The following is a 22,453-nucleotide window of genomic DNA, read 5'->3' on the forward strand; positions in this document are numbered from 1 at the left end:
GGGTCCAAAGAAGGCAGTTTTTGTGTAGGATTTCTGTGTCATCAGGCAGTTCGTTTTTATTTTTTGCTCTTTTCACCTCATGGCGCCGTTCTGGCAGCCATCTTGGATTTGGGAAAGCTATAGATTCCCCTGGGGGAGCTTCAGCAGCCATTTTCCCTGGGATTCCTATGGATTACATTGGCAGCCATTTTGTGAAAGCTAAAATGCTTTCTTCACCGCTGACCCCTTGTGATAGCTTGCAATGTGCTTTCTCTTGTCACTTCCTGTATTCCCTGTGTGTGAGGGACACTGGATTGCTTTGTGTGGAACGCTGAAGCTGTTCTGCAGACCGTTGCACCGCTGTTAGAGCTGCTGCTGCTGCTGACACAGTTTTTTCTTCTCTCTGCATGGGAACCTCCTAGGGACTACAGGCACTGTTATTGGCATTCACAGAACGCCCCAGGGTGGTAAGTCTAGCGCTAAGCACCCCTCCACCCCCCCACGCGGCGGCAGCAGGAGGGTGGGACCTTCACTATCCTAAGTCCCCTTGCAGGTGGCAGACAGGATAGGGTCAGCATGGCTTCAGAAACTGGTGTTTCTTCCCCCGAAATCCAGGTTATAGCAACCGGGTCACCTGCGGTTAGTGTGGTGCGCATGGACACCCTGACAGTGTTCCTGGACTCCTATGTTGCTAAGATAGAGGCGGCATGTGGCAGGAAAGGTGCACATAAGAGGCCCCTGCCCCCTCCGTCCTCTGGGGAAAGCTCTGATGCAGACTCGGGCCCTGCTGCGGCTGGAGACCCCTGCTCTGACCTATCAGACGTGGCTGACCAGGACCGTTCAAACAGTGAGGATGATTCCCTGTCCGGGTCCGGGCACCACAAGGTGCTTGTTGGAGCACTTATCACAGCTGTGCGTGATACCCTGAAAATTCAGGAGCCAGCGGATTCCTCTGCTGATGTACCGGTCCCTTTTGGGTCCCACAAGCCAGCACGTTCACCTAAGGTGTTCCCGTATTTGACTTATTTTGACAAATTAATCTACAGGGAATGGGGTCGCCCGCAACGGACCTTTTCGGTCCCCAAAAACTTGGCGGTGCGCTACCCCTTTGAGGAAAGCCTTCTCAAAAAGTGGTCGGCTCCTCCGGTCGTGCCCCCCCCCCCCCCCCGGTATCTATGTTAAATAAAGTAACCACGATCCCGGTTGAGGGAACTCCTACATTCAAGGATCTAACGGACAGGAAGGCCGAAGCAGTGGCTCCTTCCTTGTTTATGGTTCTGGGGTCAGCCGTGCGACCTGTACTGGCATCCGCACTGGTGTCGCAGACACTGACTGAGTGGGCAAAACGTTTGCACCGCGAATTGGGAGAGCAGAATGCCTCCCCTGTCTGCGTGGAGTTAGCAGACCAACTAGTGCATGGTCTTAAGTACGTTTGTGACGCGGCCCTGGATACTCTCCCTCTGTTAACCAGGGCCTCAGTGTCAGCTGTGGTGCTGAGGCGCCTTATTTGGCTGAAATGTTGGTCCGCTGACCAGGCATCCAAGAAAGCCTTCGGAGCCTCGTTGGATGACATTATTAAAAATGCCACGGGTGGTAAGGGTACACTACTCCCACAGGCCAGGAAGACTAAGGAGCCCACAGGCAAGGGCCCTCCTTTTCCGCTCACAATTGGCTTTTTGTCCACCCGGTGCTTCGGCAAAACGACCCCAGCCTGTCGGGACGCCCATGGATGGTCAGAAGCGTCCCTGGAACAAAAGTGCTACTGCATGAAGGTCTGCCCCCACCCACATCTCGGATGGGGGATCGCCTTCGGGAGTTTGCAGCCTGTTGGACCTCCCGGTTATCCGACCAATGGGTCTGCGACCTGATTTCTACAGGCTACAAGATAGAGTTTCTCTCGTGTCCACCAAACAGATTCTTCCCCCTCCAGCATACCCGTGTCCCCAGTTCACCGGGAGGCCCTGTTGGGGCAGTGAGGGACTTGCTGAATCAGGGGTTAATCGTACCAGTTCAGGAATCGGAACGCTTCCAGGGGTTCTACTCCAATCTGTTTGTGGTTCCCAAGAGGAAGGGGTACGTCCAATCTTGGACTTGAAAGCCCTCAATCACTTTGTAAAAGTGCAGAGGTTCAGAATGGAATCAGTTCACTCAGTAGTTGCTGCACTCCATCAAGGGGACTTCCTGGCTTCCTTGGACATTCAGGATGCCTACTTGCACATACCATACCCATATGCCTTGCGCATCAAAAGTTTCTGTGTTTGGCAGTCGGGGAAGCCCATTACCAGTTTTTGGCTCATCCCTTTGGCCTTGCATCAGCCCCCCGAGTCTTTACCAAAGTACTGGCTCCAGTGTTGGCGTTGTTGAGACAACACGGGATCGCGATCGTGGGTTACCTAGACGATCTTCTCCTGAGAGCTTCTTCCGCCTCAGAGTTAGAGGAGGATGTGGCGATCACCTTGCGGACCCTGCAAGCGTTTGGGTGGCTGTTGAACCTAAAGAAGTTGGTGGTGGTACCGACTCAGCATCTGGAGTACCTGGGGCTACTATTGGACTCCAGGGAAGCGAGGGTTTTTCTCCCCTCAGACAAATTGCTGACTCTCAGATCTGCGGTCAAACTGTTGTTAAACCGCAAGTGGTCATCACTCCACTTTTGCCTTATGCCCAGTTCCACACCAGAGTCCTGCAGAAGGAGATTTTGACGAAATGGGACAAATCTCCGTTGTCCCTGGATCGGCAGATCCAGGTGAGCCAGCCAGTCAAGGACTCCCTGATCCCTGATCTGGTGGTTGAGGTCCCCGGTGATTCAGGCCGGAAAATCATTCCTTCCTCTAAAATGGACGGTGGTCACCACGGACGCCAGTCTGTCCGGCTTGGGTGGAGTGATGGTGATTTAGTCGGCTCAGGGCCTCTAGACGACGGAGGAATCCAAGTTGCCGATCAATCTGCTCGAATTGAGAGCGATCAGGCTGTGCCTCCACACATGGTCGGCGTGTCTTCGAGGGTGCCCGACCAAGATACAGTCAGCTAATGCCACGGCTGTGGCATACATAAATTACCAAGGGGGAACAAGAAGTTCAGCCGCTGCTCGGGAGGTCGCTCACATACTTCGGTGGGCAGAGCAACACGTTCTGGCCCTGATGGCCATTTACATCCCGGGGGTGGAAAATTGGCAGACGGATTATCTGAGTCGTCAGATGCTGGATCCAGGACAATGGACATTGCATCCGAAGATATTCAGGCGGCTGTGCCTGAAATGGGGCACACCAGATGTGGATTTATTGGCCTCCCGGCTCAATCCGAAGGTGCCAAGATTCGTGTCCAGGACAAGAGATCCATGGGCAGACGCGTCAGATGCGCTGGTGGCTCCGTGGGATCAGTACCAGCTGATCTACGCCTTTCCTCCGCTGAATCTGTTGCCACTTCTGCTTCTGGGGATTCCAGTAATCCTCAGCGGGCCTGATACGCAGACCTGGTGCACCTGGTGGCAGATGCTCCCTGGCGACGGCCATTGAGAGAGGACCTCCTATCTCAAAGTCCAATCCTTCACCCTGCTTTAACGGCCTGGCTATTGAAAGCCAGGTATTGAGGAACAGGGGTCTGTCGGACTCGGTGATTCCAATTATGCTGAGGGCTCGGAAATCTTCTTCCAGGAAGACTACTTGGAAGGCCTACATCTCCATGTGTGAGGAGAAAGGGTGGCATCCGCGCTCCTTCTCTATATCCAGGATCCTGCTGTTTCTTCAGCAAGGTGTAGACCAGAGGTTGGCGTTGAGCACCATCAAGGGGCAGATTTCAGCTCTGGCTGTCTTTTTTTCAAAGACCCTGGTGTCTCACTCATTAGTGAGTACCTTTGTGCAGGGGGTGTGACATGTAGTCCCTCTGGTGCGTCCTCCGTTACCTCCGTGGGATTTGAACCTGGTGTTGTCGGCGCTTCAGAAGCCGCCGTTTGAGAATATCAGGGAGATTCCTCTGCTGACCCTTTCACAGAAGGTGGTCTTTCTGGTGGCCATCACATCGGCCAGGACGGTTTCGGAACTGGCGGGCTTGTCCTGCAAGTCGCCTTATCTGGTCATCCACAGGGATAAGGTGGTGTTGCGCCCGCAACCGTCCTTTGTACCTAAGGTGGTCTCGGCTTTTCATATCAATGAGGACATTGTATGGCCATCATTGTGTCCTAAGCCGAAGCACCCCCAAGGAGGTGGCCCTTCACGCTCTGGATGTGGTTAGGGCTCTGAAGGTGTACTTGTCTGCCACAGCTTCCTTTCAGAAGTCAGACTCACTGTTTGTTTCGGTGGCTGGTCCTAAGAAGGGCATGGCGGTCTCGTCGGCCACCATTTCCAGGTGGTTTAGACAGATTGTAGTCCAAGCCTACGCCTTGAAGGGGCAGGTGCCTCCCTTTCCAGTCACGGGCCACTCTACAAAAGCAATCGGAACGTCTTGGGCCTTCCGACACCAATCGCCTGTCGCTCAGGAGTGTAAGGTGGCGACCTGGTCATCTGTCCATACGTTTACCAAGTTCTACAAGGTAGACGTCAGTGCATCGGCTGGGGCCTGTTTTGGCCGCAAAGTTTTTCAGGCGGCCGTGTAGTTGCAATTTAATTTTTTCCTGTTTTTTCGATAAAAACGCAGTACTGTTTTGGTTAATGCACTGTTGCATTACTTCTGCAATGTTGCGGTCTTGGGGATCTCTCCTGTTGAGGAGAGTGTATAGTGGTGTTTTTCCACACACTGCTGTTTTTTTGTGGGTTTAGTTTCACTAGTTCCCACTTGCCATGGTAGATGAAGTTTTTATGCTGTTTTTCCCACCCCTCGTTTTGGCACTGCTTGGGGAAGTCCCATTTAGTTAGAGAGGAGCTGTGTCGGTCGGTGAATATAATAGAAAATAGGATTTTTTTGTACTCACCGTAAAATCCTTTTCTCTGTAATTCACCGACCGACACAGCACCCACCCCTCCTTTTTTCTACGTTATACTGCTTGTTGACGTATTGAAGCTGCTAGGAGCAGTGGGAAGGGTTGATAGCATGGGGCCTGCTCCCATGGGGCGGGAGTTCTGTGTATTGTGTAACAATTTTTCCTAGTTTCTCCTAATGGCAGGCTATACAACCCATTTAGTTCCAGAGAGGAGCTGTGTCGGTTGGTGAATTACAGAGAAAAGGATTTTACGGTTAGTACAAAAAATCCTATTATCTCCTAAACCTGTATGGTTTAGGAGATATTCCCCTCGCAATATGCCACTGACTGCAGTGGCGCATGCGCACAGGGGATATTCAACTGAAAGCTGGGGAGGCGCCGGACTTTGCAAGAAAGAAATTTTCCAGCGTGCATGCGCGGGAGTGACGATATTGCGGCTAAGGCCACTCGCAGCACCGGACCTGCGATACCCGGAAGACACGCCGAGGGAACATGTCAGCTCCCTCGACATGGATCGTCTGAGATATCGGGGCCTCTAAGGTAAATATTTCATAATGAGCTAGTATGCGGTGCATACTAGCTCATTATGCCTTTTCCCTTGCAGGTCAGAAAAAAATAAATCTGCGGGTTTACTACCGCTTTAACCCCTTCCCAGCCAGTACAGTGACAATGCATATTTTTTAGCACTGATCACTGTATTAGTGTTGCTGATTCTCAAAAAGTGTCAGTGTCAGAATGTCCGCCGCAATATTGCAGTCCCGCTATAAGTCGCTGATGGCTGCCATTACTAGTTAAAAAAATTTAAATATTTGTACATGCTATAACCTTTGCGGAACCCATCAATATACGCTTATTTGGATTTTTGTGCCAAAAGCATGTAGCAGAATATGTATTGGCCTAAACTTATGAAGAAATTACATTTTAAATTTTATATTCAATATGTTTAAGCCCTTGTACACACGGTCAGACATTACGATGGAAAATGTCCGATCGGACCGTGTTGTCGGATAATCCGACTGTGTGTATGCTCCATCGGACTGTTTCCGTCGGAATATCCGAGGGACAAAGTTTTAGAGCTGGGCTATAAAACTTTCCGACAACATGATCCGATCGGACTTTGTCCGATTGTGTGTAGAGAATTCCGATCTGACAAAGTGCCACGCATGCTCAGATCAAATTCCTAGACCAAAGCTATTGGCTACCGGCCTGAACGTAGTCCCGTCGTAACGAAATAACGTCATCGCGTTACGTATGATCGGATTTTCCGACAACTTTGTCCGACCGTGTGTATGCAACACAAGTTTCGGACAAAATCCGTCGGACAAAACCAGACGGATTTTGTTGTCGAATGTCTTATAGCACAAAGTTTAAAAAAAAAAATTTTTTTTTTTCAAAATTGAAACACTTTTTTTTATAGTGCAAAAAATTAAGAAATGCAGAGGTGATCAAATACCACCAAAATAAATGTCTATTTTGTGGGGAAAAAAAGGACATACATTTTATTTGGGTATAACGTTGCATGACCGCGCAGTTGTCAGTTAAAGTAGCGCAGTGCCATATCGGAAAAAATGGGAGGGTTAAATATTCCCGAAGTCAAGTGGTTAAAGTGGTTGTAAACTCTCCCCCACAACTTTGTTCCACGTAAATCTGCTTGTAGATATCTCTCCTTACTTGCTTAGTATTGTTGTAATCCCTTTTGTTCTTTAGAATGACGTCACCGAGCATGCCCAGATCTCCCTTGATTTACGGCACACTCTCTATATGCTTGTCTATCTGTTATCAGAACTTCCTATGGCACAACACTATACTTCCAGGAGGCTGCAGAATCGCTCAGAGCTTCCTCCTTCACCCCATGTGACATCACGTGCAGTGTAAACCTGGCCATTACTGAAGTCTTATCAGCTGAAGCTGATAAGACTGACACAGACAAACATTAGACAATCGGTACAAGTAAATACTATGGACAGAGTTCATCGTGTTACCTCCTTCAGCACCCCAAACAAAGAGAAGCCCAGGGATGTGATATGCAAATTGCATAAGTATACAATAAAGGAAACAATAATCAGAATTGCACGAGACACCCCTACAATTGAATATGAAGGAGATCATATCCTTCTGTTCCCTGACATATCCAGTCGCACACTAATGCAGCGAAGAATGGTCCGACCATTGTTGGAAGTTCTACAGGCAGCAAATATTAGGTACCGATGGGGGTACCCCTTCCGTTTAATAGCATCAAGGAATGGGAAAACAGCAGCACTCCGTACTAAAGATGACTTAAAAGAGTTTTTAGAAATATTAGAACTCCCATTCGTAGATTTCCAGGACTGGAGAACCACTAACGTCAAGACATTAATTCAACGTCCGGAGCCATGGTCCCAAGTAGGAGGGAAAGGCTAACGAAAGAAGATAGCATATTTTAGCATAAAAGAACTGTAAGAAGGGAAGAGAAAAGAGACTTAGGAAGAAATAGAAATAAGTAAAGTCAAGAGGGAGGAGGGGGAAGTTTGGGTCGGTACTCAAACTCTCACTTAATTTTACAGCAGGTTTTTTTTTTGTTTTTTTTTTTTTTGTTTGTTTCTCCAATTAGGCGGGTCCCGTGGAAAGGGACTGACCAAACCTGCAATATGCAGGAAGGGGGGAGGGCTCGGGAGGGGCTGGGAGTAACCAAACGGGCTCACCCTATCATTAGTTGGCACATTTTACTAAGTAAAGTGTTAAGTTGTGGATGTGGTCGGAATGGAATTTTTCCCGTTTTTTTTTTTCTCTCCTTCTTTTTTCCGGAGTTTTTCACAGGTGTACATGGGAATGGGGAGAAGAGACACTCAGCAGCAGATTAAGAATGGTATACAATTACTCAGAGTAAAGAAATGGCTAAAGTATTAAAAATAATGACTTATAATGTAAGGGGATTGTGCTCACCTCAAAAAAGGGGACGTCTCTGGCAGGAATTAAATCACCAAGCTGTAGACATAGTGTTTCTACAGGAAACACACTTCACATCAGGATCCACACCAAGGCTACCGTTATTCCCATATAACCAATGGTTTCATGCAGTATCACCAATTGCGAGAGCAAGAGGAGTATCGATAGCCTTTGGGAATACGTGCCCTTTGATATCCACAGTGGTGAACACAGACCCAGAAGGGCGGTTCCTGTTTATTAAAGGAACATTGCAGGGACAAAGGTACACATTTGCTTCAATATATGCACCAAACACACGCACAGTTGATTTTTTAGGAAAAACATTAAGAGTATTAGAAAAATTTAGGGAAGGGTTTTTGATTCTGGGAGGGGATTTTAATGTTATAGTTGACACTAAATTAGACACAACAACAGGGAAAACACCTTTATCATTTAGAGCACTTAAACAGGTAAAAAAACTATTTCAATCCTTACATTTGGTAGATAGTTGGAGGGCACTAAATGGAGAAAAAAAAAATTATAGTTACTATTCAAAGAGCCACAATACCTATTCCAGGTTGGACTGGATCCTGGTAGATCAGTACTACCTAGAATACGTAAAAGCAGTAAATATAAAGTCAATAACGATCTCAGATCATGCCCCGGTGGTGGCAGTGATCTCCCTTACACACGCAGGTCATAAGGAACGAACATGGAGATTAAACGAGTCACTATTAGACGATAAAAAAATAATAGAGGACTTTCAACATAAACTAGAGGAATATTTTGTATTAAATACATCAGAGGAAGTATCAGAGCAAACTGTGTGGGAAGCCCACAAAGCGGTAATTAGAGGAGAATTAATAGCTCACGGGACACGAGTAAAGAAGGAAAAAAGAAAAGAGATAGAAGATCAGTTAGAAAGAATAAAGGAACTAGAGAATAAACATAAGAGCAATCGCGAACCAGAAGATGCCAGGCAGTTGGGAATTATGAGGGAGGAGCTCACCAAGTGTCTTGACAGAAGGGTCAGGGATAAATATAGGTTTATAGCACACAGATTCTATGGACATGGGAATAAATGCGGCCGACTATTGGCTAGACAACTAGAAAAAAAGAGGGAATCATCCCATGTACATGAAATCAGAGTGAATAATAAACAAGTAAAAGATACCAAATTAATAGCAAAGGAATTCCAACAATTTTATGAGAAGCTATATAATATTCAACCCATTCCGGAGCAGGTGGAAGATAGGGGGAGGATAGAAGAGATGAAAGATTATATTAATGGTTCCACAATATCCATACTCCCCGATAGGATAATAGAAAAATTAGAAGAGCCAATAACTAAAGAGGAAATAAGAAAAGCAATAGAGAACCTGCCGAGGGGGAAAAGCCCAGGACCCGATGGGTTAACTAATGCATATTATAAAAAGTTTGCTCAAATACTGGAAACACCATTATGCAGATATTTCAACAAAATCTCTGCCATTAGTACAATGTCCCCAGAAGCACTGCTAGCATATATAACGGTCTTACCGAAACAGGGGAAAGATCCACAGGAATGTGCTAACTATAGACCCATATCATTGCTCAATTCAGATACTAAATTATTAGCCAAAATCATAGCCACCAGAATACAAGAAGAGGTAACACAACTGGTCCATCGCGACCAAACAGGCTTCATGAAAGGTAGAGAAACCAAAGACAACACCATCCGAGCTCTACATATACTTCATTGGATGCAAAATGGCCCAGATAGAGTGCCCAGGACAATTCTATCAATGGATGCCGAAAAGGCATTTGATAGAGTTGACTGGGACTTTATGAAAGAAGTCCTGAGAGCAATAGGTATGGGAGACCGATTGATGGGATGGATAGCAGCCCTATATGCAAAACCTAGGGCAAGAGTGAAAGTAAACGGTACTCTATCAGGATGCTTTGAAATACGAAACGGCACAAGACAGGGATGTCCCCTGTCCCCAATATTGTTTGCCTTAACTCTTGAACCATTTCTGTGCAGGGTGAGAAATAACAAGGGAATAAAAGGAATAAGAATAGGAACTGAAGAGCACAAGGTATCAGCATATGCCGATGACCTACTATTTTATCTTTCAGAACCACAGGGATCAATAATGGCATTGATGGAGGAAGTTCAGAGATATGGAAGAATGTCGAACTTTAAAATAAACATGGAAAAATCTATACTATTACCCTGTCATGTCCCACTATCAATGTCAGTATTGATGAAGAATAATCTGCCATTTAGATGGGAAAAGAAATCATTATATTATCTGGGAGTGCACATAACGGCAGAGGTTAAATCTTTATACGAATTGAATTATGAAACCTTAATAACAGAAATATCCAAAGATTTAAACAGGTGGAAGGATTACTCACTGACATGGTTCGGGAGGATAAATACTCTGAAAATGAATATATTACCCAGAATTATATATATTATAAACACGGTCCCGATAGCAGTGCCTCAGATCTTTTTCAAGAGAATACGCAAAATGTTTATATCTTTCATATGGAAGGAGAAAAATCCTAGGATAGCATATGACATTCTGCGCAGAAATAAGAAGGAAGGAGGAATAGGGCTCCCAGATGTTCTTATGTATTACAAGGCAATGGCTATGGTACGGATATTAAATTGGAGCCATGACTCCTTAAATAAAGCATGGGTATCAGTGGAAGAAAGTATGGCGGGTAGAAATCTAGCAGGGGCCCCATGGATACAGGCTACGAAAAGAGCATTATCAAAGTGGACATCACCATTAACACGGAGTACGTTAGCAGTGTGGGACAGAATGAATAAAAATGAAAAATACGCTCCACGTACATCACCACTAGCTCCATTAGGGGGATACCCATGGTTTCCACCAGGGGAAGAAAAGGGAGCACTAGGCTCCTGGGGGTCAGGGGGGAATACAAGGTGTTTAAGATATGCTCCACTGGGAAGTTTACTCCCACTGACAGAATTAATATCAGCACAAGGAGACATACATATGTCGAGATGGAGATATTATCAAATGAGAGATTTTTTCAATAAACTAGAACCCCAAGTAAGACCCCTGAGTTCCCTTACGACATACGAGAAGATGTGTCTGAAATTAGAAAAACCATGTAATTTATTATCTCAGATGTATAAAATAGTATTACCGTAAGTGAACAAAGTAGCACAACCCCTTACTTTATAAGAGAGTGGGAGAAGGAACTAAGATGCACAATAAAACCAACACAAGTAAAAAAAATCATGGAAATGACACATGTGACATCAATAAGTGCAGCAATACAAGAAATGTCATATAAGTTTATAACCAGATGGTATCGAACACCAGCTAGAATAGCAGAGATATACCCAACAGCGGATGGGCATTGCTGGAGAGGATGTCAGGATAAGGGGACATATCTTCACTTATGGTGGGAATGCCCAAAAATTAAGAATTTTTGGGAAGGAATAGCTAGATGGATAGGGAGGATAACAACAAAACCTATAGAAATGACACCCCTACAATACTTATTTCATGGTACAGAAGGATCCATCAAATTATATAAAAAAGGTGTCACACCACATCTGTTGAATGCAGCCAAATTATTAATACCTAGATATTGGAGGCAGACAGCATGTCCCACACTATTGGAATGGAAGGGAGAGGTAGATAAAATAATGGAAGCTGAAAAATGGATATACAGTATAAAAGAACAACAGGAAAAACATATAAATATGTGGGCAGGCTGGAAGCACTACTCCCGAGAAATAATGTAAGAATAGGCCATGTCAGATTAAAAATTTAGATAATCCCACCTAAACCCCCCCTAGAGATCTCCAAGAGGAGAGGGGGGAAGGGAAGGAGAGAGTATATAAGAAGTTGCTGAGTAAGCTCGTATCCCCAAAAGGTGCACTGTGGAAGGGGTAAGGGGGAAGGGAGGGGAGAGGGAAGGAAGGGGAAAGGGGGGAAATGAGAACCGAACCACAACCGTTAAATTTTGTCGTTTTGTTGTATTGTTATTGTTTGTAGTATGTTTTAAGATAAATGGGAAGTGGAAAAAGGATTGGAAAGGGCTTGGGGAGGGGGGAGTGGGGAAGAGCGGAGATGACCATATGCGGAGACATTAATATAAATGTCACAATCACAAAAAATTTTTTTTTTTTTTTTTTTTTTTTTTTTTCTCTCCTCTCTTTCTTGCACAAAGTATAAATAACGCACCAAAGGAAGGCTATAGAAAGAGAAAGGATAAACACAAAAACTTTTTTTTTTTTTTTTTTTTTCTTTTGTTGTTTCTCCACAGAACATCTCCGCTACAACAAACCCCCCCCTCTAAAACCACCATATAATGTTATCATGGATATGTAAAGGAATGTATGATTGTGAAGATACTGGGGTATATGTGTAAACCCCAAATGTCTTAAGATTGAAAGTATTGGTTCGCTGTATTTGTTATAAGAAAAATAATAAAGAAGATTTAACAGAAAAAAAAAAAAAACAAGTAAATACTATGAAATAAAACAAGTCAGCTATGAGCAGGGAAGCAGGGTTGCCATAGAAATGTTGGATTGACAAGGAGGCTTGGTTAACAGTACAGGAAGTGCTCCATGTAAGGGTGGAAATACACTCCACTGTAGACTCAGAAAACTATACTTAACCACTTCCCAACCGCCGCACGACGATGTACGTCGACAGAATGGCACGGGCAGGCATAAGGGCTTACATGTACGTCCTTGCCTGCCCGCCGGTCGGGGGCCTGATCGGGCCCCCGCCCGGTGCCTGCGGCGGTCGGTATTCGTTCGGGAGCGATCCCGGACGAGGGGACGGCCATTCATTCATGGCCACCCCCTCGCGATCGCTCCCGACGAATGAAAATGTCCCGTGACATCATTTCCTCTCCTGTAATGTAAACACAGGAGAGGAAGTGATGTATTCTCTCCTCCGTGTCGGTATTTTTCGTTCCGGCACCGAGGAGAGAGGTTCGGTGAGTTGCACCAACACACCACACATACAGTAGAACATGCCAGGCACACTCACACCCCCCCTTTACCCCCCGATCACCCCCCAATTACCCCTGCCCCCCCCAGTCACAGTGACACCAATTGCTTTTTTTTTTTTTTTTTGCATTGGTGTCATTTGTGACTGTAATAACTGTTAGGGCAGTTAGGGTTAGCCCCCTTTAGTTCTAATGTGCCCCCCTAACCCCCCCAATAAAGGTTTAACCCCGTGATCACCCCCCGTCGCCAGTGTCACTAAGGCTGGGTTCACATTGCAGCGGTTTATGAGAACGAATGTGATTCGCACCGCACTGCAGTGCAAATCACATCCGATCTCTGTGCGATTCGAGTTCAGCCATACAGATAGTATGGCTGAATTCGTGTCGCACCCGCCGAACCCGCCGCAAATTCGCACGAGACCCTTTTTTTGGCCCGCAGCAGAATCGGATCGCATGGGTGTTCACACCATGCGATCCGAGTTTGCAGATCGCACTGCGATATGCGAACTGATCTGGGGGTGTCATTAACATTTCACTGACACTCCCAGCAGTTCGCATAGGGCAGTGTGAACTGCCGCCGGGAGGCATGCGATGCGGAAACCCGCCGCGGATTCATGGCGTTCCCGCATCGCTCCAGTGTGAACCCAGCCTAATAAGCGATCGTTTTTCTGATCACTGTATTAGTGTCACAGGTGACGCTAGTTAGGCAGGTAGGTATTTAGGTTTGCCGCAACTTTTTATAGCGCCAGGGACCCCCATATACTACCGCATAAAGCCCCCTGATTGCCCCCTAGTTAACCCTTTCACCAGTGATCACCATATAACTGTTACAGGTGACGCTGGTTGGTTAGTTATTTTTTTTATAGTTTCAGGGCACCCGCCATTTATTACCTAGTCTCACTAGTGTACCCCTAAATTTAGGGGTGTCTACTTTCCAAAATGGGGTCATTTGGGGGGGTTTGTGCCATCTTGGCATTTTATGGCCTTCAAAACTGTAACGCCCTTAGAAAGCCTGAAGGCGGTGCTTGGTTTTCGGGGCCCCGTACGCATCTAGGCTCCCAAAAAGTCCCACATATGTGGTATCCCCGTACTCAGGAGAAGCAGCAGAATCTATTTTGGGGTGTCATTTCACATATGCCCATAGCATGTGTGAGCAATATATCATTTAGTGACAACTTTGTGTAAAAAAAAAAAAATATATATTTTTTTTGTCATTCAATCGCTTGAGGCAAAAAAATAAAATATTCAATGGGCTCAACATGCCACTTATCAATTTCCTTAGGGTGTCTACTTTCCAAAATGGGGTCATTTGGGGGGGTTTTGTACTGCCCTGCCATTTTAGCACCTCAAGAAATGAGATAGGCAGTCGTAAACTAAAAGCTGCGTAAATTCCAGAAAACGTACCTTAGTTTGTAGATGTGACAACTTTTGCGCAAACCAATAAATATACAATTATTGACTTTTTTTTTACCAAAGACATGTGGCTGAATACATTTTGGCCTAAATGTATGACTAAAATTGAGTTTATTGGATTTTTCTAATAACAAAAAGTAGAAAATATCCTTTTTTTTCAAAATTTGCGGTCTTTTTACGTTTATATCGCAAAAAATAAAAATCGCAGAGGCATTCAAATACCATCAAAAGAAAGCTCTATTTGTGGGAAGAAAAGGACGCAAATTTTGTTTGGGTACAACATTGCATGACCGCGCAATTACCAGTTAAAGCAGCGCAGTGCCAAATTGTAAAAAGACCTGGTCATTTACCAGCAAAATGGTCCGGTCTGAAGGTGGTTAAGATGGCGCTGCCTAACCCCTGGAAAAAAGTTTTTTAAAGTTTCTTTAGACAGTAAGTAATATGCAATTTGTGCTGGATTACAGTGGCTATAGTTTGATAATTACTTATTATAATGGACTAAATGAAAAGAAGCATCAGAGTGGGAGAGTTTACTTCCTCTTTAAAGTGGAAGTAAGCCCTCCTATTGTTTTCAGCCAAGGAAGCTGTCATCTTGGCCTCCGTTTAATCTTTAACTGCCATGAAGCTGCACATGTGATCAGTTATGACACCAGCCATTGGATAGTTTGACAGTTTGGTTGAGAGTACAACCAATGTGACAGTTAGCATTTCCGGCATGCCGGGAATGTAACTGTTTTTTCAAACTGTTAGATCGATGGGTTTACTTCCGCTTTAAGTGATATGGACTTGATGGTTTTTCCTTCTCTTTTAAATAACAGCTGATATAGTAACTAAACAAACCATGACTTTTTGCTTTACCACTGTATGCTAGGCCTTCTTAGTTTTAGTACTATGTATAAGCAGGGAACTTTAGAAAATAAATGATATCTACTATATAACATTTATTCACTTTGTGTTTTTATTTTGAACTTATTTTTCAGAGACATGAATTGGAAAAGTATTAAAACTTGTCAGAATATTTCACATCCCTACTGTGACCTTACCCATGAGATAGAGCCAGATCCTCTAAATAATTATAAAGTTAGAGTTAAAGCCTTAGTTGGATCTAAAATAAGTAGTGCTGTAACAGTGGAGTTCAGCTTAAGCAGTGTAGGTAAGTGACTATTAAACCTTTGAAATGTGTTTTATACTCTTCTCATATTTTCATATTCCATTACTTCAGTTTTAGATTTAAACTATGGAATTTTGCCAGTCTGCTCTTATCTAACCAAATTAAACCTTATATTAAGTTTGTGTGATCAGTTCTATGTCTGTATTCTCTGTATACTTCAATATCTGGGATAACTAAGCTAAATATGTGAACCCTCGCCTTGTAAACCAACCCATTCAGATTAAATTAGACATGGGTGACAAAACATTTGTGTGTAGATTTAAAAAATCATTATAAACACTTTGATTACATACCCTTCTGTTCTCAGCTACATTAAGAGGTCAGAGAGCTAGGGAAGGAGAAGCAGCAACACATGGAACATCACAGTGGAGGGGAGTCAGCACAAGTCTGATCATTGGTGGAGAACAAGATAAGTTCTCAGCACAACTAGAGAACTGACCATGATGTGCCTCCATACTTAGTGTGGTCAGCTTTTAATAGGAAAGGAAGAAATGCAAAGAGAACATGTTTTTTTTAGATACGTACATGGTACAGCAGGTACATATCAGCAATATTTAAAATGTTAGATTTACATGTTATTTTAGAAAACACCAGTGGATGTAGTTATGTATTTACTAAATAATTGCTAATGAACTTTACATGCAGTTACTAGAAATACCTAAATTTGACTTGATTTTAGCTTCTTATATATATCCCAGTACAGCAGCATCCCAATAGGGAGAGGGAAAGGCAACATTTGGGGCCAGTCGGGTGACTCGCATACTGAAATGTTAAGGAACATGCTAATAAGAGATTAGAGAGATAATTTTATCAATCTGCTGCAGCTCCTTTACTTTCCAATCACATGCTGGGTTCAGGGAGGTGACCTGACAGTGCCTCTTGATTCAGAGGTCAGATCACAGGGCTTACTGTGCTGTGTAGTTGGACTGTGTAAATGTCAAGACTGAATGGACAGAAATATAAATTCTTTGGTAATTATATTATATCTTATTTGTATAGTACATGAGTACATGACACGGGCAGGGGAACCATAAAGTTGGGTCTTGATTCTTATTGCTTGGCCTATGCACATTTCTGTGTGCCTGGTTGTTCCCCAACCTTCTTATGCATTGCTTGGGAACCTCCCAGGTTCTGTCCTGTACTGTCCAAGTAAAGAAGTATGAACAAAGGTCTTTTGGCTATACTTCTGCTATGGATCACATGAATGCAGTTCGTTCTGCTCTCCTGTGACCTGTTTTGAGCTGACAGCGGGCTAAAGCCCACTGTCAGCTGGTGTCACTCTGCCAGTCCAGGCTCAGGAAAGATCCTGACTTTAAAGTTGGGATCCACCCAGATACCAGAAACAGCAGCAGGCTCAGCCTCTCAACAAGATGCTGATAGCCTGAGCCAGCCACTCCTGCCCAGCCCTCCAGTGAGCATTGGAGGGGCAGAACAGAGAGCTGGTGACTGACCGTCACTGGCTCTCTTCGCTGAAGACCGGGAACTCCGCAATCAGCAGACTTTGATCACTCAGTTCTCATTCTTAGAAGCGGTGAGGGCCAGATGCAGTATCAGATGAATGCTATATCCACCTAGGTGAGCATACTTTTATTTTTATTTTCTTGCAACCCCACACTTCTATTTCAAGATAAGAGGAATTTTGACTTACTTGTATTTCCCTTGGAGTACAGAGCAGGACACAGAACATCCTCCCTTCTACTCCATGGTTACTCTGCATTGCTTTCTACAAATTGAGGACTCGCGGAGTGAATTAGGGTTAAAGGGCAATAACTCGGGGGTCTGTCCTTAACAGCTTTGTCAGTGTCAAATTACCCGGAGGTATGAGTTTATAACCCAGGGTCAATGAAGCCTGTGTTCTGTACTGTACTCCAAGATATGGAATTTACAGGTAAGTCAAAAATCTGCAAATGTTTTAGAGCACCACCTTTTTTCTAGTTATTATTACAATGTAAGCAGCCCAAGTCCAGGTAATAACCTAACATTGTACACAGGTAAACAGTAAACTGCTAGAGATTTAAAAAGTAAATGTTTAGGTTACCAAAAACAGAACAATATTTCTGTAGCACTCAAAGTAAATTAAACCTTGAAAATTGATGTACAGAATTCCTACAGGTACCCTGATGCTACCTAAATATCCTGTTTGTATAAAAGCAGTGTTGGAGCAAACTGAGGTACTAGACCCTTGAAAAAGCCAATAATAAAGAGGCAGACAGAACATTATATATTTTTTCTTTTTTAAAAGACAAACGCTGTAGCTGCTGACTTTTAATAAAGACACTTACCTGTCCAGCGATCCCGCGATGTCGGCTGCCCGAGGCCGATCCGTCCATCGGATCGACTGCTGGCGCCTCCATCTTAACGAATGGAAACAGGCAGTGGAGCCTTGCAGCTTAACTGCCCATTTCCTACGGCGCTTTGTGAATGACTCAGTTTTTTTCTGGGATACACACATGTCCCAGAAGGCAACAGGGCCACTCGCTGAAGAGGAGGAAGTGCCACGGAATAGGAAGAGGCAGATTAGGAAGACTGCCTAGCAACAGCGGTTTCAGGTAAGTTAACCACTTCCCACCCGGCCAATGCACATATACGACCGGGTGGGAGCCGTCTACTCCTGATAGGACGTTCAGGAACGTCCATCAGGAGGAGCGGGATCGCGCGCGCGCGTGCCCGCGCAGCGGCGCGATCCCGATGCGCCCGTGTCACCCGGACACGGCGCATCTCAGATCGGCAGGAGGGCTCTGTGATTGGCTCTGTGATTGGACACGGCCGTCATGTGATGTAAACAAACAGCCGGTTGCTAGACAATCGGCTCCTCCTCTCCTCACACAGAAGTCATCGCTGAGGAGAGGAGAGCAGATCGCTGCAGCCGGCTGATGATCAGTGAGTATGAGCTGTTTTTTACAGCTTTTTACTCACTGATCACTAGTCTAGTGTACACACAAATCACCACACAGTAAGCACACCACACAGTATAAACACAATGTCCCCACACATGTCCCCAAAACATACATGTCCCCAAATAATAAAAACACATGTCACTAATAATAAAAACATGTCCCCCACATATGTCCCACTAAAATCACATGTCCCAATGATTATCTGCACACATATGTACGTGATCACCTGCACACATATGTACATGATCATTTGCGTACATATGTCCGTGATCACACAAACCAATTATTATACACTTAACGGAATTTTTTTTACCAAAAACATGTAGCAGAATACATTTTGGCTTAAATTTATTACAAAATTTGATTTTATTGGATTTCTTTTAAAATAGAAAAAAGAAAATAGTTATTTTTTCCAAATTTCCGCTTTTTTTGCGCTTATATCGCAAAAAAATAAAAAACGGAGTCGTGAATAAATACCACCAAAATAAAGCTCTATTTGTGCGAACAAAATGATAAAAATTTAATTTGGGTACAGTGTAGCATGACTGCGCAATTGTCGCTGAAAGCGCTAGAGCGCTGAAAGCTGAAAATTGGGCTGGGAAGGAAGGGGGCGAAAGTGCCCTGTATTGTAGTGGTTAAAAAAACGTAATTTTTTTTTTTTTTTTACATTTTTTTTTTTTTTTTTTAAGAATTTTAATACCATTTTTTTTATTTTAGGGTGGCCCTCCACTTTAACAATCAAGCTGACCATACATGGATCAAAATTCAGCCAGTTCAGCAGGGACCAGATGAATTTCGATTCATGTATGGGTTGTGAAGACTTGTGTACAATCCTCCAGTCGGGTATTTCCTGAACGATCAATGCAGCTGGCTATAGCCAGTAACACTGATCACTGTCTTCTGCTGGCTGGGTAAGCTTCCTGCTGGCAGAACACAATAGTGCTGCAGAAGTGATTCCCCTATCCACATCGAATGTATGAGTGGGGGAATCTGCTCCAGATTTTGCACTTTCCAGTTTTAGTAAGTTAACTCAGATGTGTTGGAAAGTACAGTTTTCTATATGATCAAAATACTCCTAGAAACATGTGAAAGGTCTGGCAGACCAAAAACGAATTGGATCAATAGACAGGTTTCTGAGAGTTGACAGCTTGCCTGATAGGCAAATTATACCGTCCTGTTATTTTCAGCCAAGGAAGCTGCCATCTTAGCCTCTGTTTGATTTTCAACTGCCATAATGCTGCACATGTGATCGGTTATGACACAAGTCATTTGTTGTTTTCACAGTTTGGTAAGAGCACAACCAATGAAACTGTTACATTCCCACCTCGTGCTGGGATTATAAACTAATGGGTTTAGTTCTGCTTTAACTGTGGTACAACCTAGCCTTAAAATCGTGAAGAGTAACTTCAAGCTGTCGGTTCAGCAAGTCGAGTGGCTGCAAGAAAGCCATTGTTAAAATGGCCTAATAATAAAAAGAGACTCAATGGGGCCAAGAACAAGCACCATTGGACTTCTGAAGACCTTATGGAAAAAAATGATCAAAATCTTAAACCTTAAGCAAGCAGGGTTTTTGTACAGTGTTACATAAAGAAATGGATGCCTCCTCTGTGTGTTGCACCAGTTGTCAAATATTGAGGAGGTAGTGTCATGGTCTGTGGCTCTTCTGTTGGATCCAGAAAAACCTACTACAGCATTTTGCAGCATCATGCATTACCCTCTAGTCTAAGTCTTTTGGTCACGGATTCTTCCAACAGCAAGATAATGACCTAAAACATACCACCCATGTCAGACCCTTATGACTGGAAAAGTCAGCTGAAAACATACCCCAACTATGACACTTTGGTTTCTGGCAGAGGCTACATGGAAATCTTGTCACTGGAGTATTGGAGAGATATACAAATCAAGATGGTGATTCAGTCTACCAGGGCCCTCCTGAAACTGAAATCATTTTTACGTGGAGTTCGCAATTAAGTGTTAAAATCTGATTCAAGACACGTACAGTGCCTTAAAAAGTATTAATACCCCTTGAAATTTTCCATATTTTGTCATGTTACAACCAAAAATGTAAATGTATTTTATTGGGACTTTATGTGATAGACTAACACAAAGTGGCACATAATTGTGAAGTGGAAGGAAAATTATAAATGGTTTTCAAATTTTTTTTACAAATATCTGAAAAGTGTGGCATGCATTTGTATTCAGCCCCCTTTACTCTGATACCCCTAACTAAAATCTAGTTGAACCAATTGCCTTCAGAATTCTCCTAATTAGTAAATAGAGTCCGCCTGTGTATAATTTAATCTCAGTATAAATACAGTTCTATGAAGCCCTCAGAGGTTTGTTGGAGAACCTTAGTGAACAAACAGCATCATGAAGGCCAAGGAACACACCAGACAGGTAAGGGATAAAATTGTGGTGAAGTTTAACTGCTTCAATACTGGACACTTTTACCCCCTTCCTGCCCAGGCCAATTTTCAGCTTTCAGCGCTGTCACACTTTGAATGACAATTGCAAAGGCATGCAACGCTGTACCCAAATTTTTATAATTTTTTTTAACACAAATAGAGCTTTCTTTTGGTGGTATTTAATCACCACTGGGTTTTTTATTTTTTGCTAAAAAAAATGAAAAAAGACCGAAAATGTTGGGGGGAAAAAACGTTTTTCTTAGCCCTTGTACACAAGGTCAGACATTCCAGTCATCAAATCCGTTGGATAATTTCCAATGGATTTAGTCCGGAACTGGTGTTGCATACACACGGTCGGACGAAGTTGTCGGAATTTCCAGTCGACAAGAACGCGGTGACGTAAAGTGCGTACGACGGGACTAGTAAAGGGAAGTTCAGCACCACGTGCGGCACCCTTTGGGCTCCTTCTCCTGATCTCGTGTTTATTGTGTGTTAGTAGAAGATTGGTTAGAGACAATTTGCGCTTTTCAGATTTGTGCTTCCGATCATTACTGCTCTTCAGTTTGTGCTTGTCGGTGCGTATCTGCTTCAGTGCGTGTATTCAGTTTGCATTTGTTGGTCATTGCGGACTATATCTTGGTATAGTACGCTTTAATTGTCAGTGCTTATTGTCCGCTCGTTTCTGGTTTTCAGTTCGTTCTTTCAGGCCTTGCTGTTTATTGGTGCTTTCTGTTGTCCGTTCTGACCAGCCGACCGTTTTGAAGCCATGTTTCGTGTACGTACTCGTCGTAGAGTTCGTGCTGTGAAGGGGCTTGGTGTTGGGCTTTTAGCTATGACACAAGCCTGGTTCATGAACAGGGCGAGGAGGAGTTCATGGAGCAAGAATTGGTCGCTCCAGCGTGACCAATTCTCGCACATGCCTTTTCTTCATGAGATCCGGGATAATAATCCTGATGATTTCAGGAATTATCTCCAGATGACGGACCCTGTTTTTTACCGTCTGCTGGCTTTGCTGTCCCCTTATATCAGGCAGGATACCTGCATGCGGCAAGCCATCGCTCCGGAGCAGAGGCTCATCGCCACGTTGCGGTACTTGGCGACAGGAAGAAGTCTTCAGGAGCTCAAGTTCTCGACAGGCATCTCCCCCCAGGGCCCGGAGAATTATTATTCCAGAGACCTGTTCTGCCATAATACAGGTCCTGCAGAAGGACTATATTAAGGTAAGTTTTCTCCTTTAACATCACATTCTATGTATTTAATGTTTGCTAATGTATTGTATTTCTTTCCTCATTCCCTAATTACCATGATTGCAATATGCTGTAATTGATATGCTGTGCCCCTTTGTCTTCATGCATGCTGGAAGCTTTTAAAGTTTGTTTTTTGTCCTTCATGCATATAACTTCCCCAGCATGCTCTGCTGGGCCCATAAACCTATAGCCTAGTCACTTAGCAATGTATTTTGTCAGCTCCATAGTATTGCTTCCCTCTAAACACCCCCTAAAATGTGTACAAATGTTATGTGTGTGCTTAAATTCATGCAGAGTGCCAGAGGTTTTTTTTTTTGGTTGTCCAAACTCATTAGGAACCCCCCAACTGCTAGGTCAGCTCATAGCAATCCTCTATCTGCTGACTTTGCCAAACCCAATACACACTATACCTACCTCTTTTGTGGTCAGATTTATGGATGAATTCACCAAAGCATGTAGTGCAAGGGCCTGCCTCAATACTTTCAAATGCTACTGTTTAAAGTTTTTTTTTCTCCTATTATTATCTTGATAGGTAA

The 22,453-nt window shown here is 43.9% G+C and overlaps 1 protein-coding gene across 1 annotated transcript in view; it reads left to right on the plus strand.

The window, feature by feature from the left end:
- The window catches only part of IFNGR1 (interferon gamma receptor 1), an 84,036-nt gene that overhangs the window by 11,367 nt on the left and 50,216 nt on the right, over nt 1–22,453 (plus strand). Inside the window, exon 3 of the mRNA XM_077486778.1 lies at nt 15,178–15,350. Coding sequence (XP_077342904.1) covers nt 15,178–15,350 — 173 coding nt within the window. The remainder of the gene's footprint in view (nt 1–15,177; nt 15,351–22,453) is intronic.

The sequence above is a fragment of the Lithobates pipiens genome, unplaced genomic scaffold (genome assembly GCF_037356315.1).
Source record: "Lithobates pipiens isolate NorthernLeopardFrog02 unplaced genomic scaffold, aLitPip1_a1.2 Scaffold_18, whole genome shotgun sequence".
Lineage (NCBI taxonomy): Eukaryota > Metazoa > Chordata > Amphibia > Anura > Ranidae > Lithobates > Lithobates pipiens.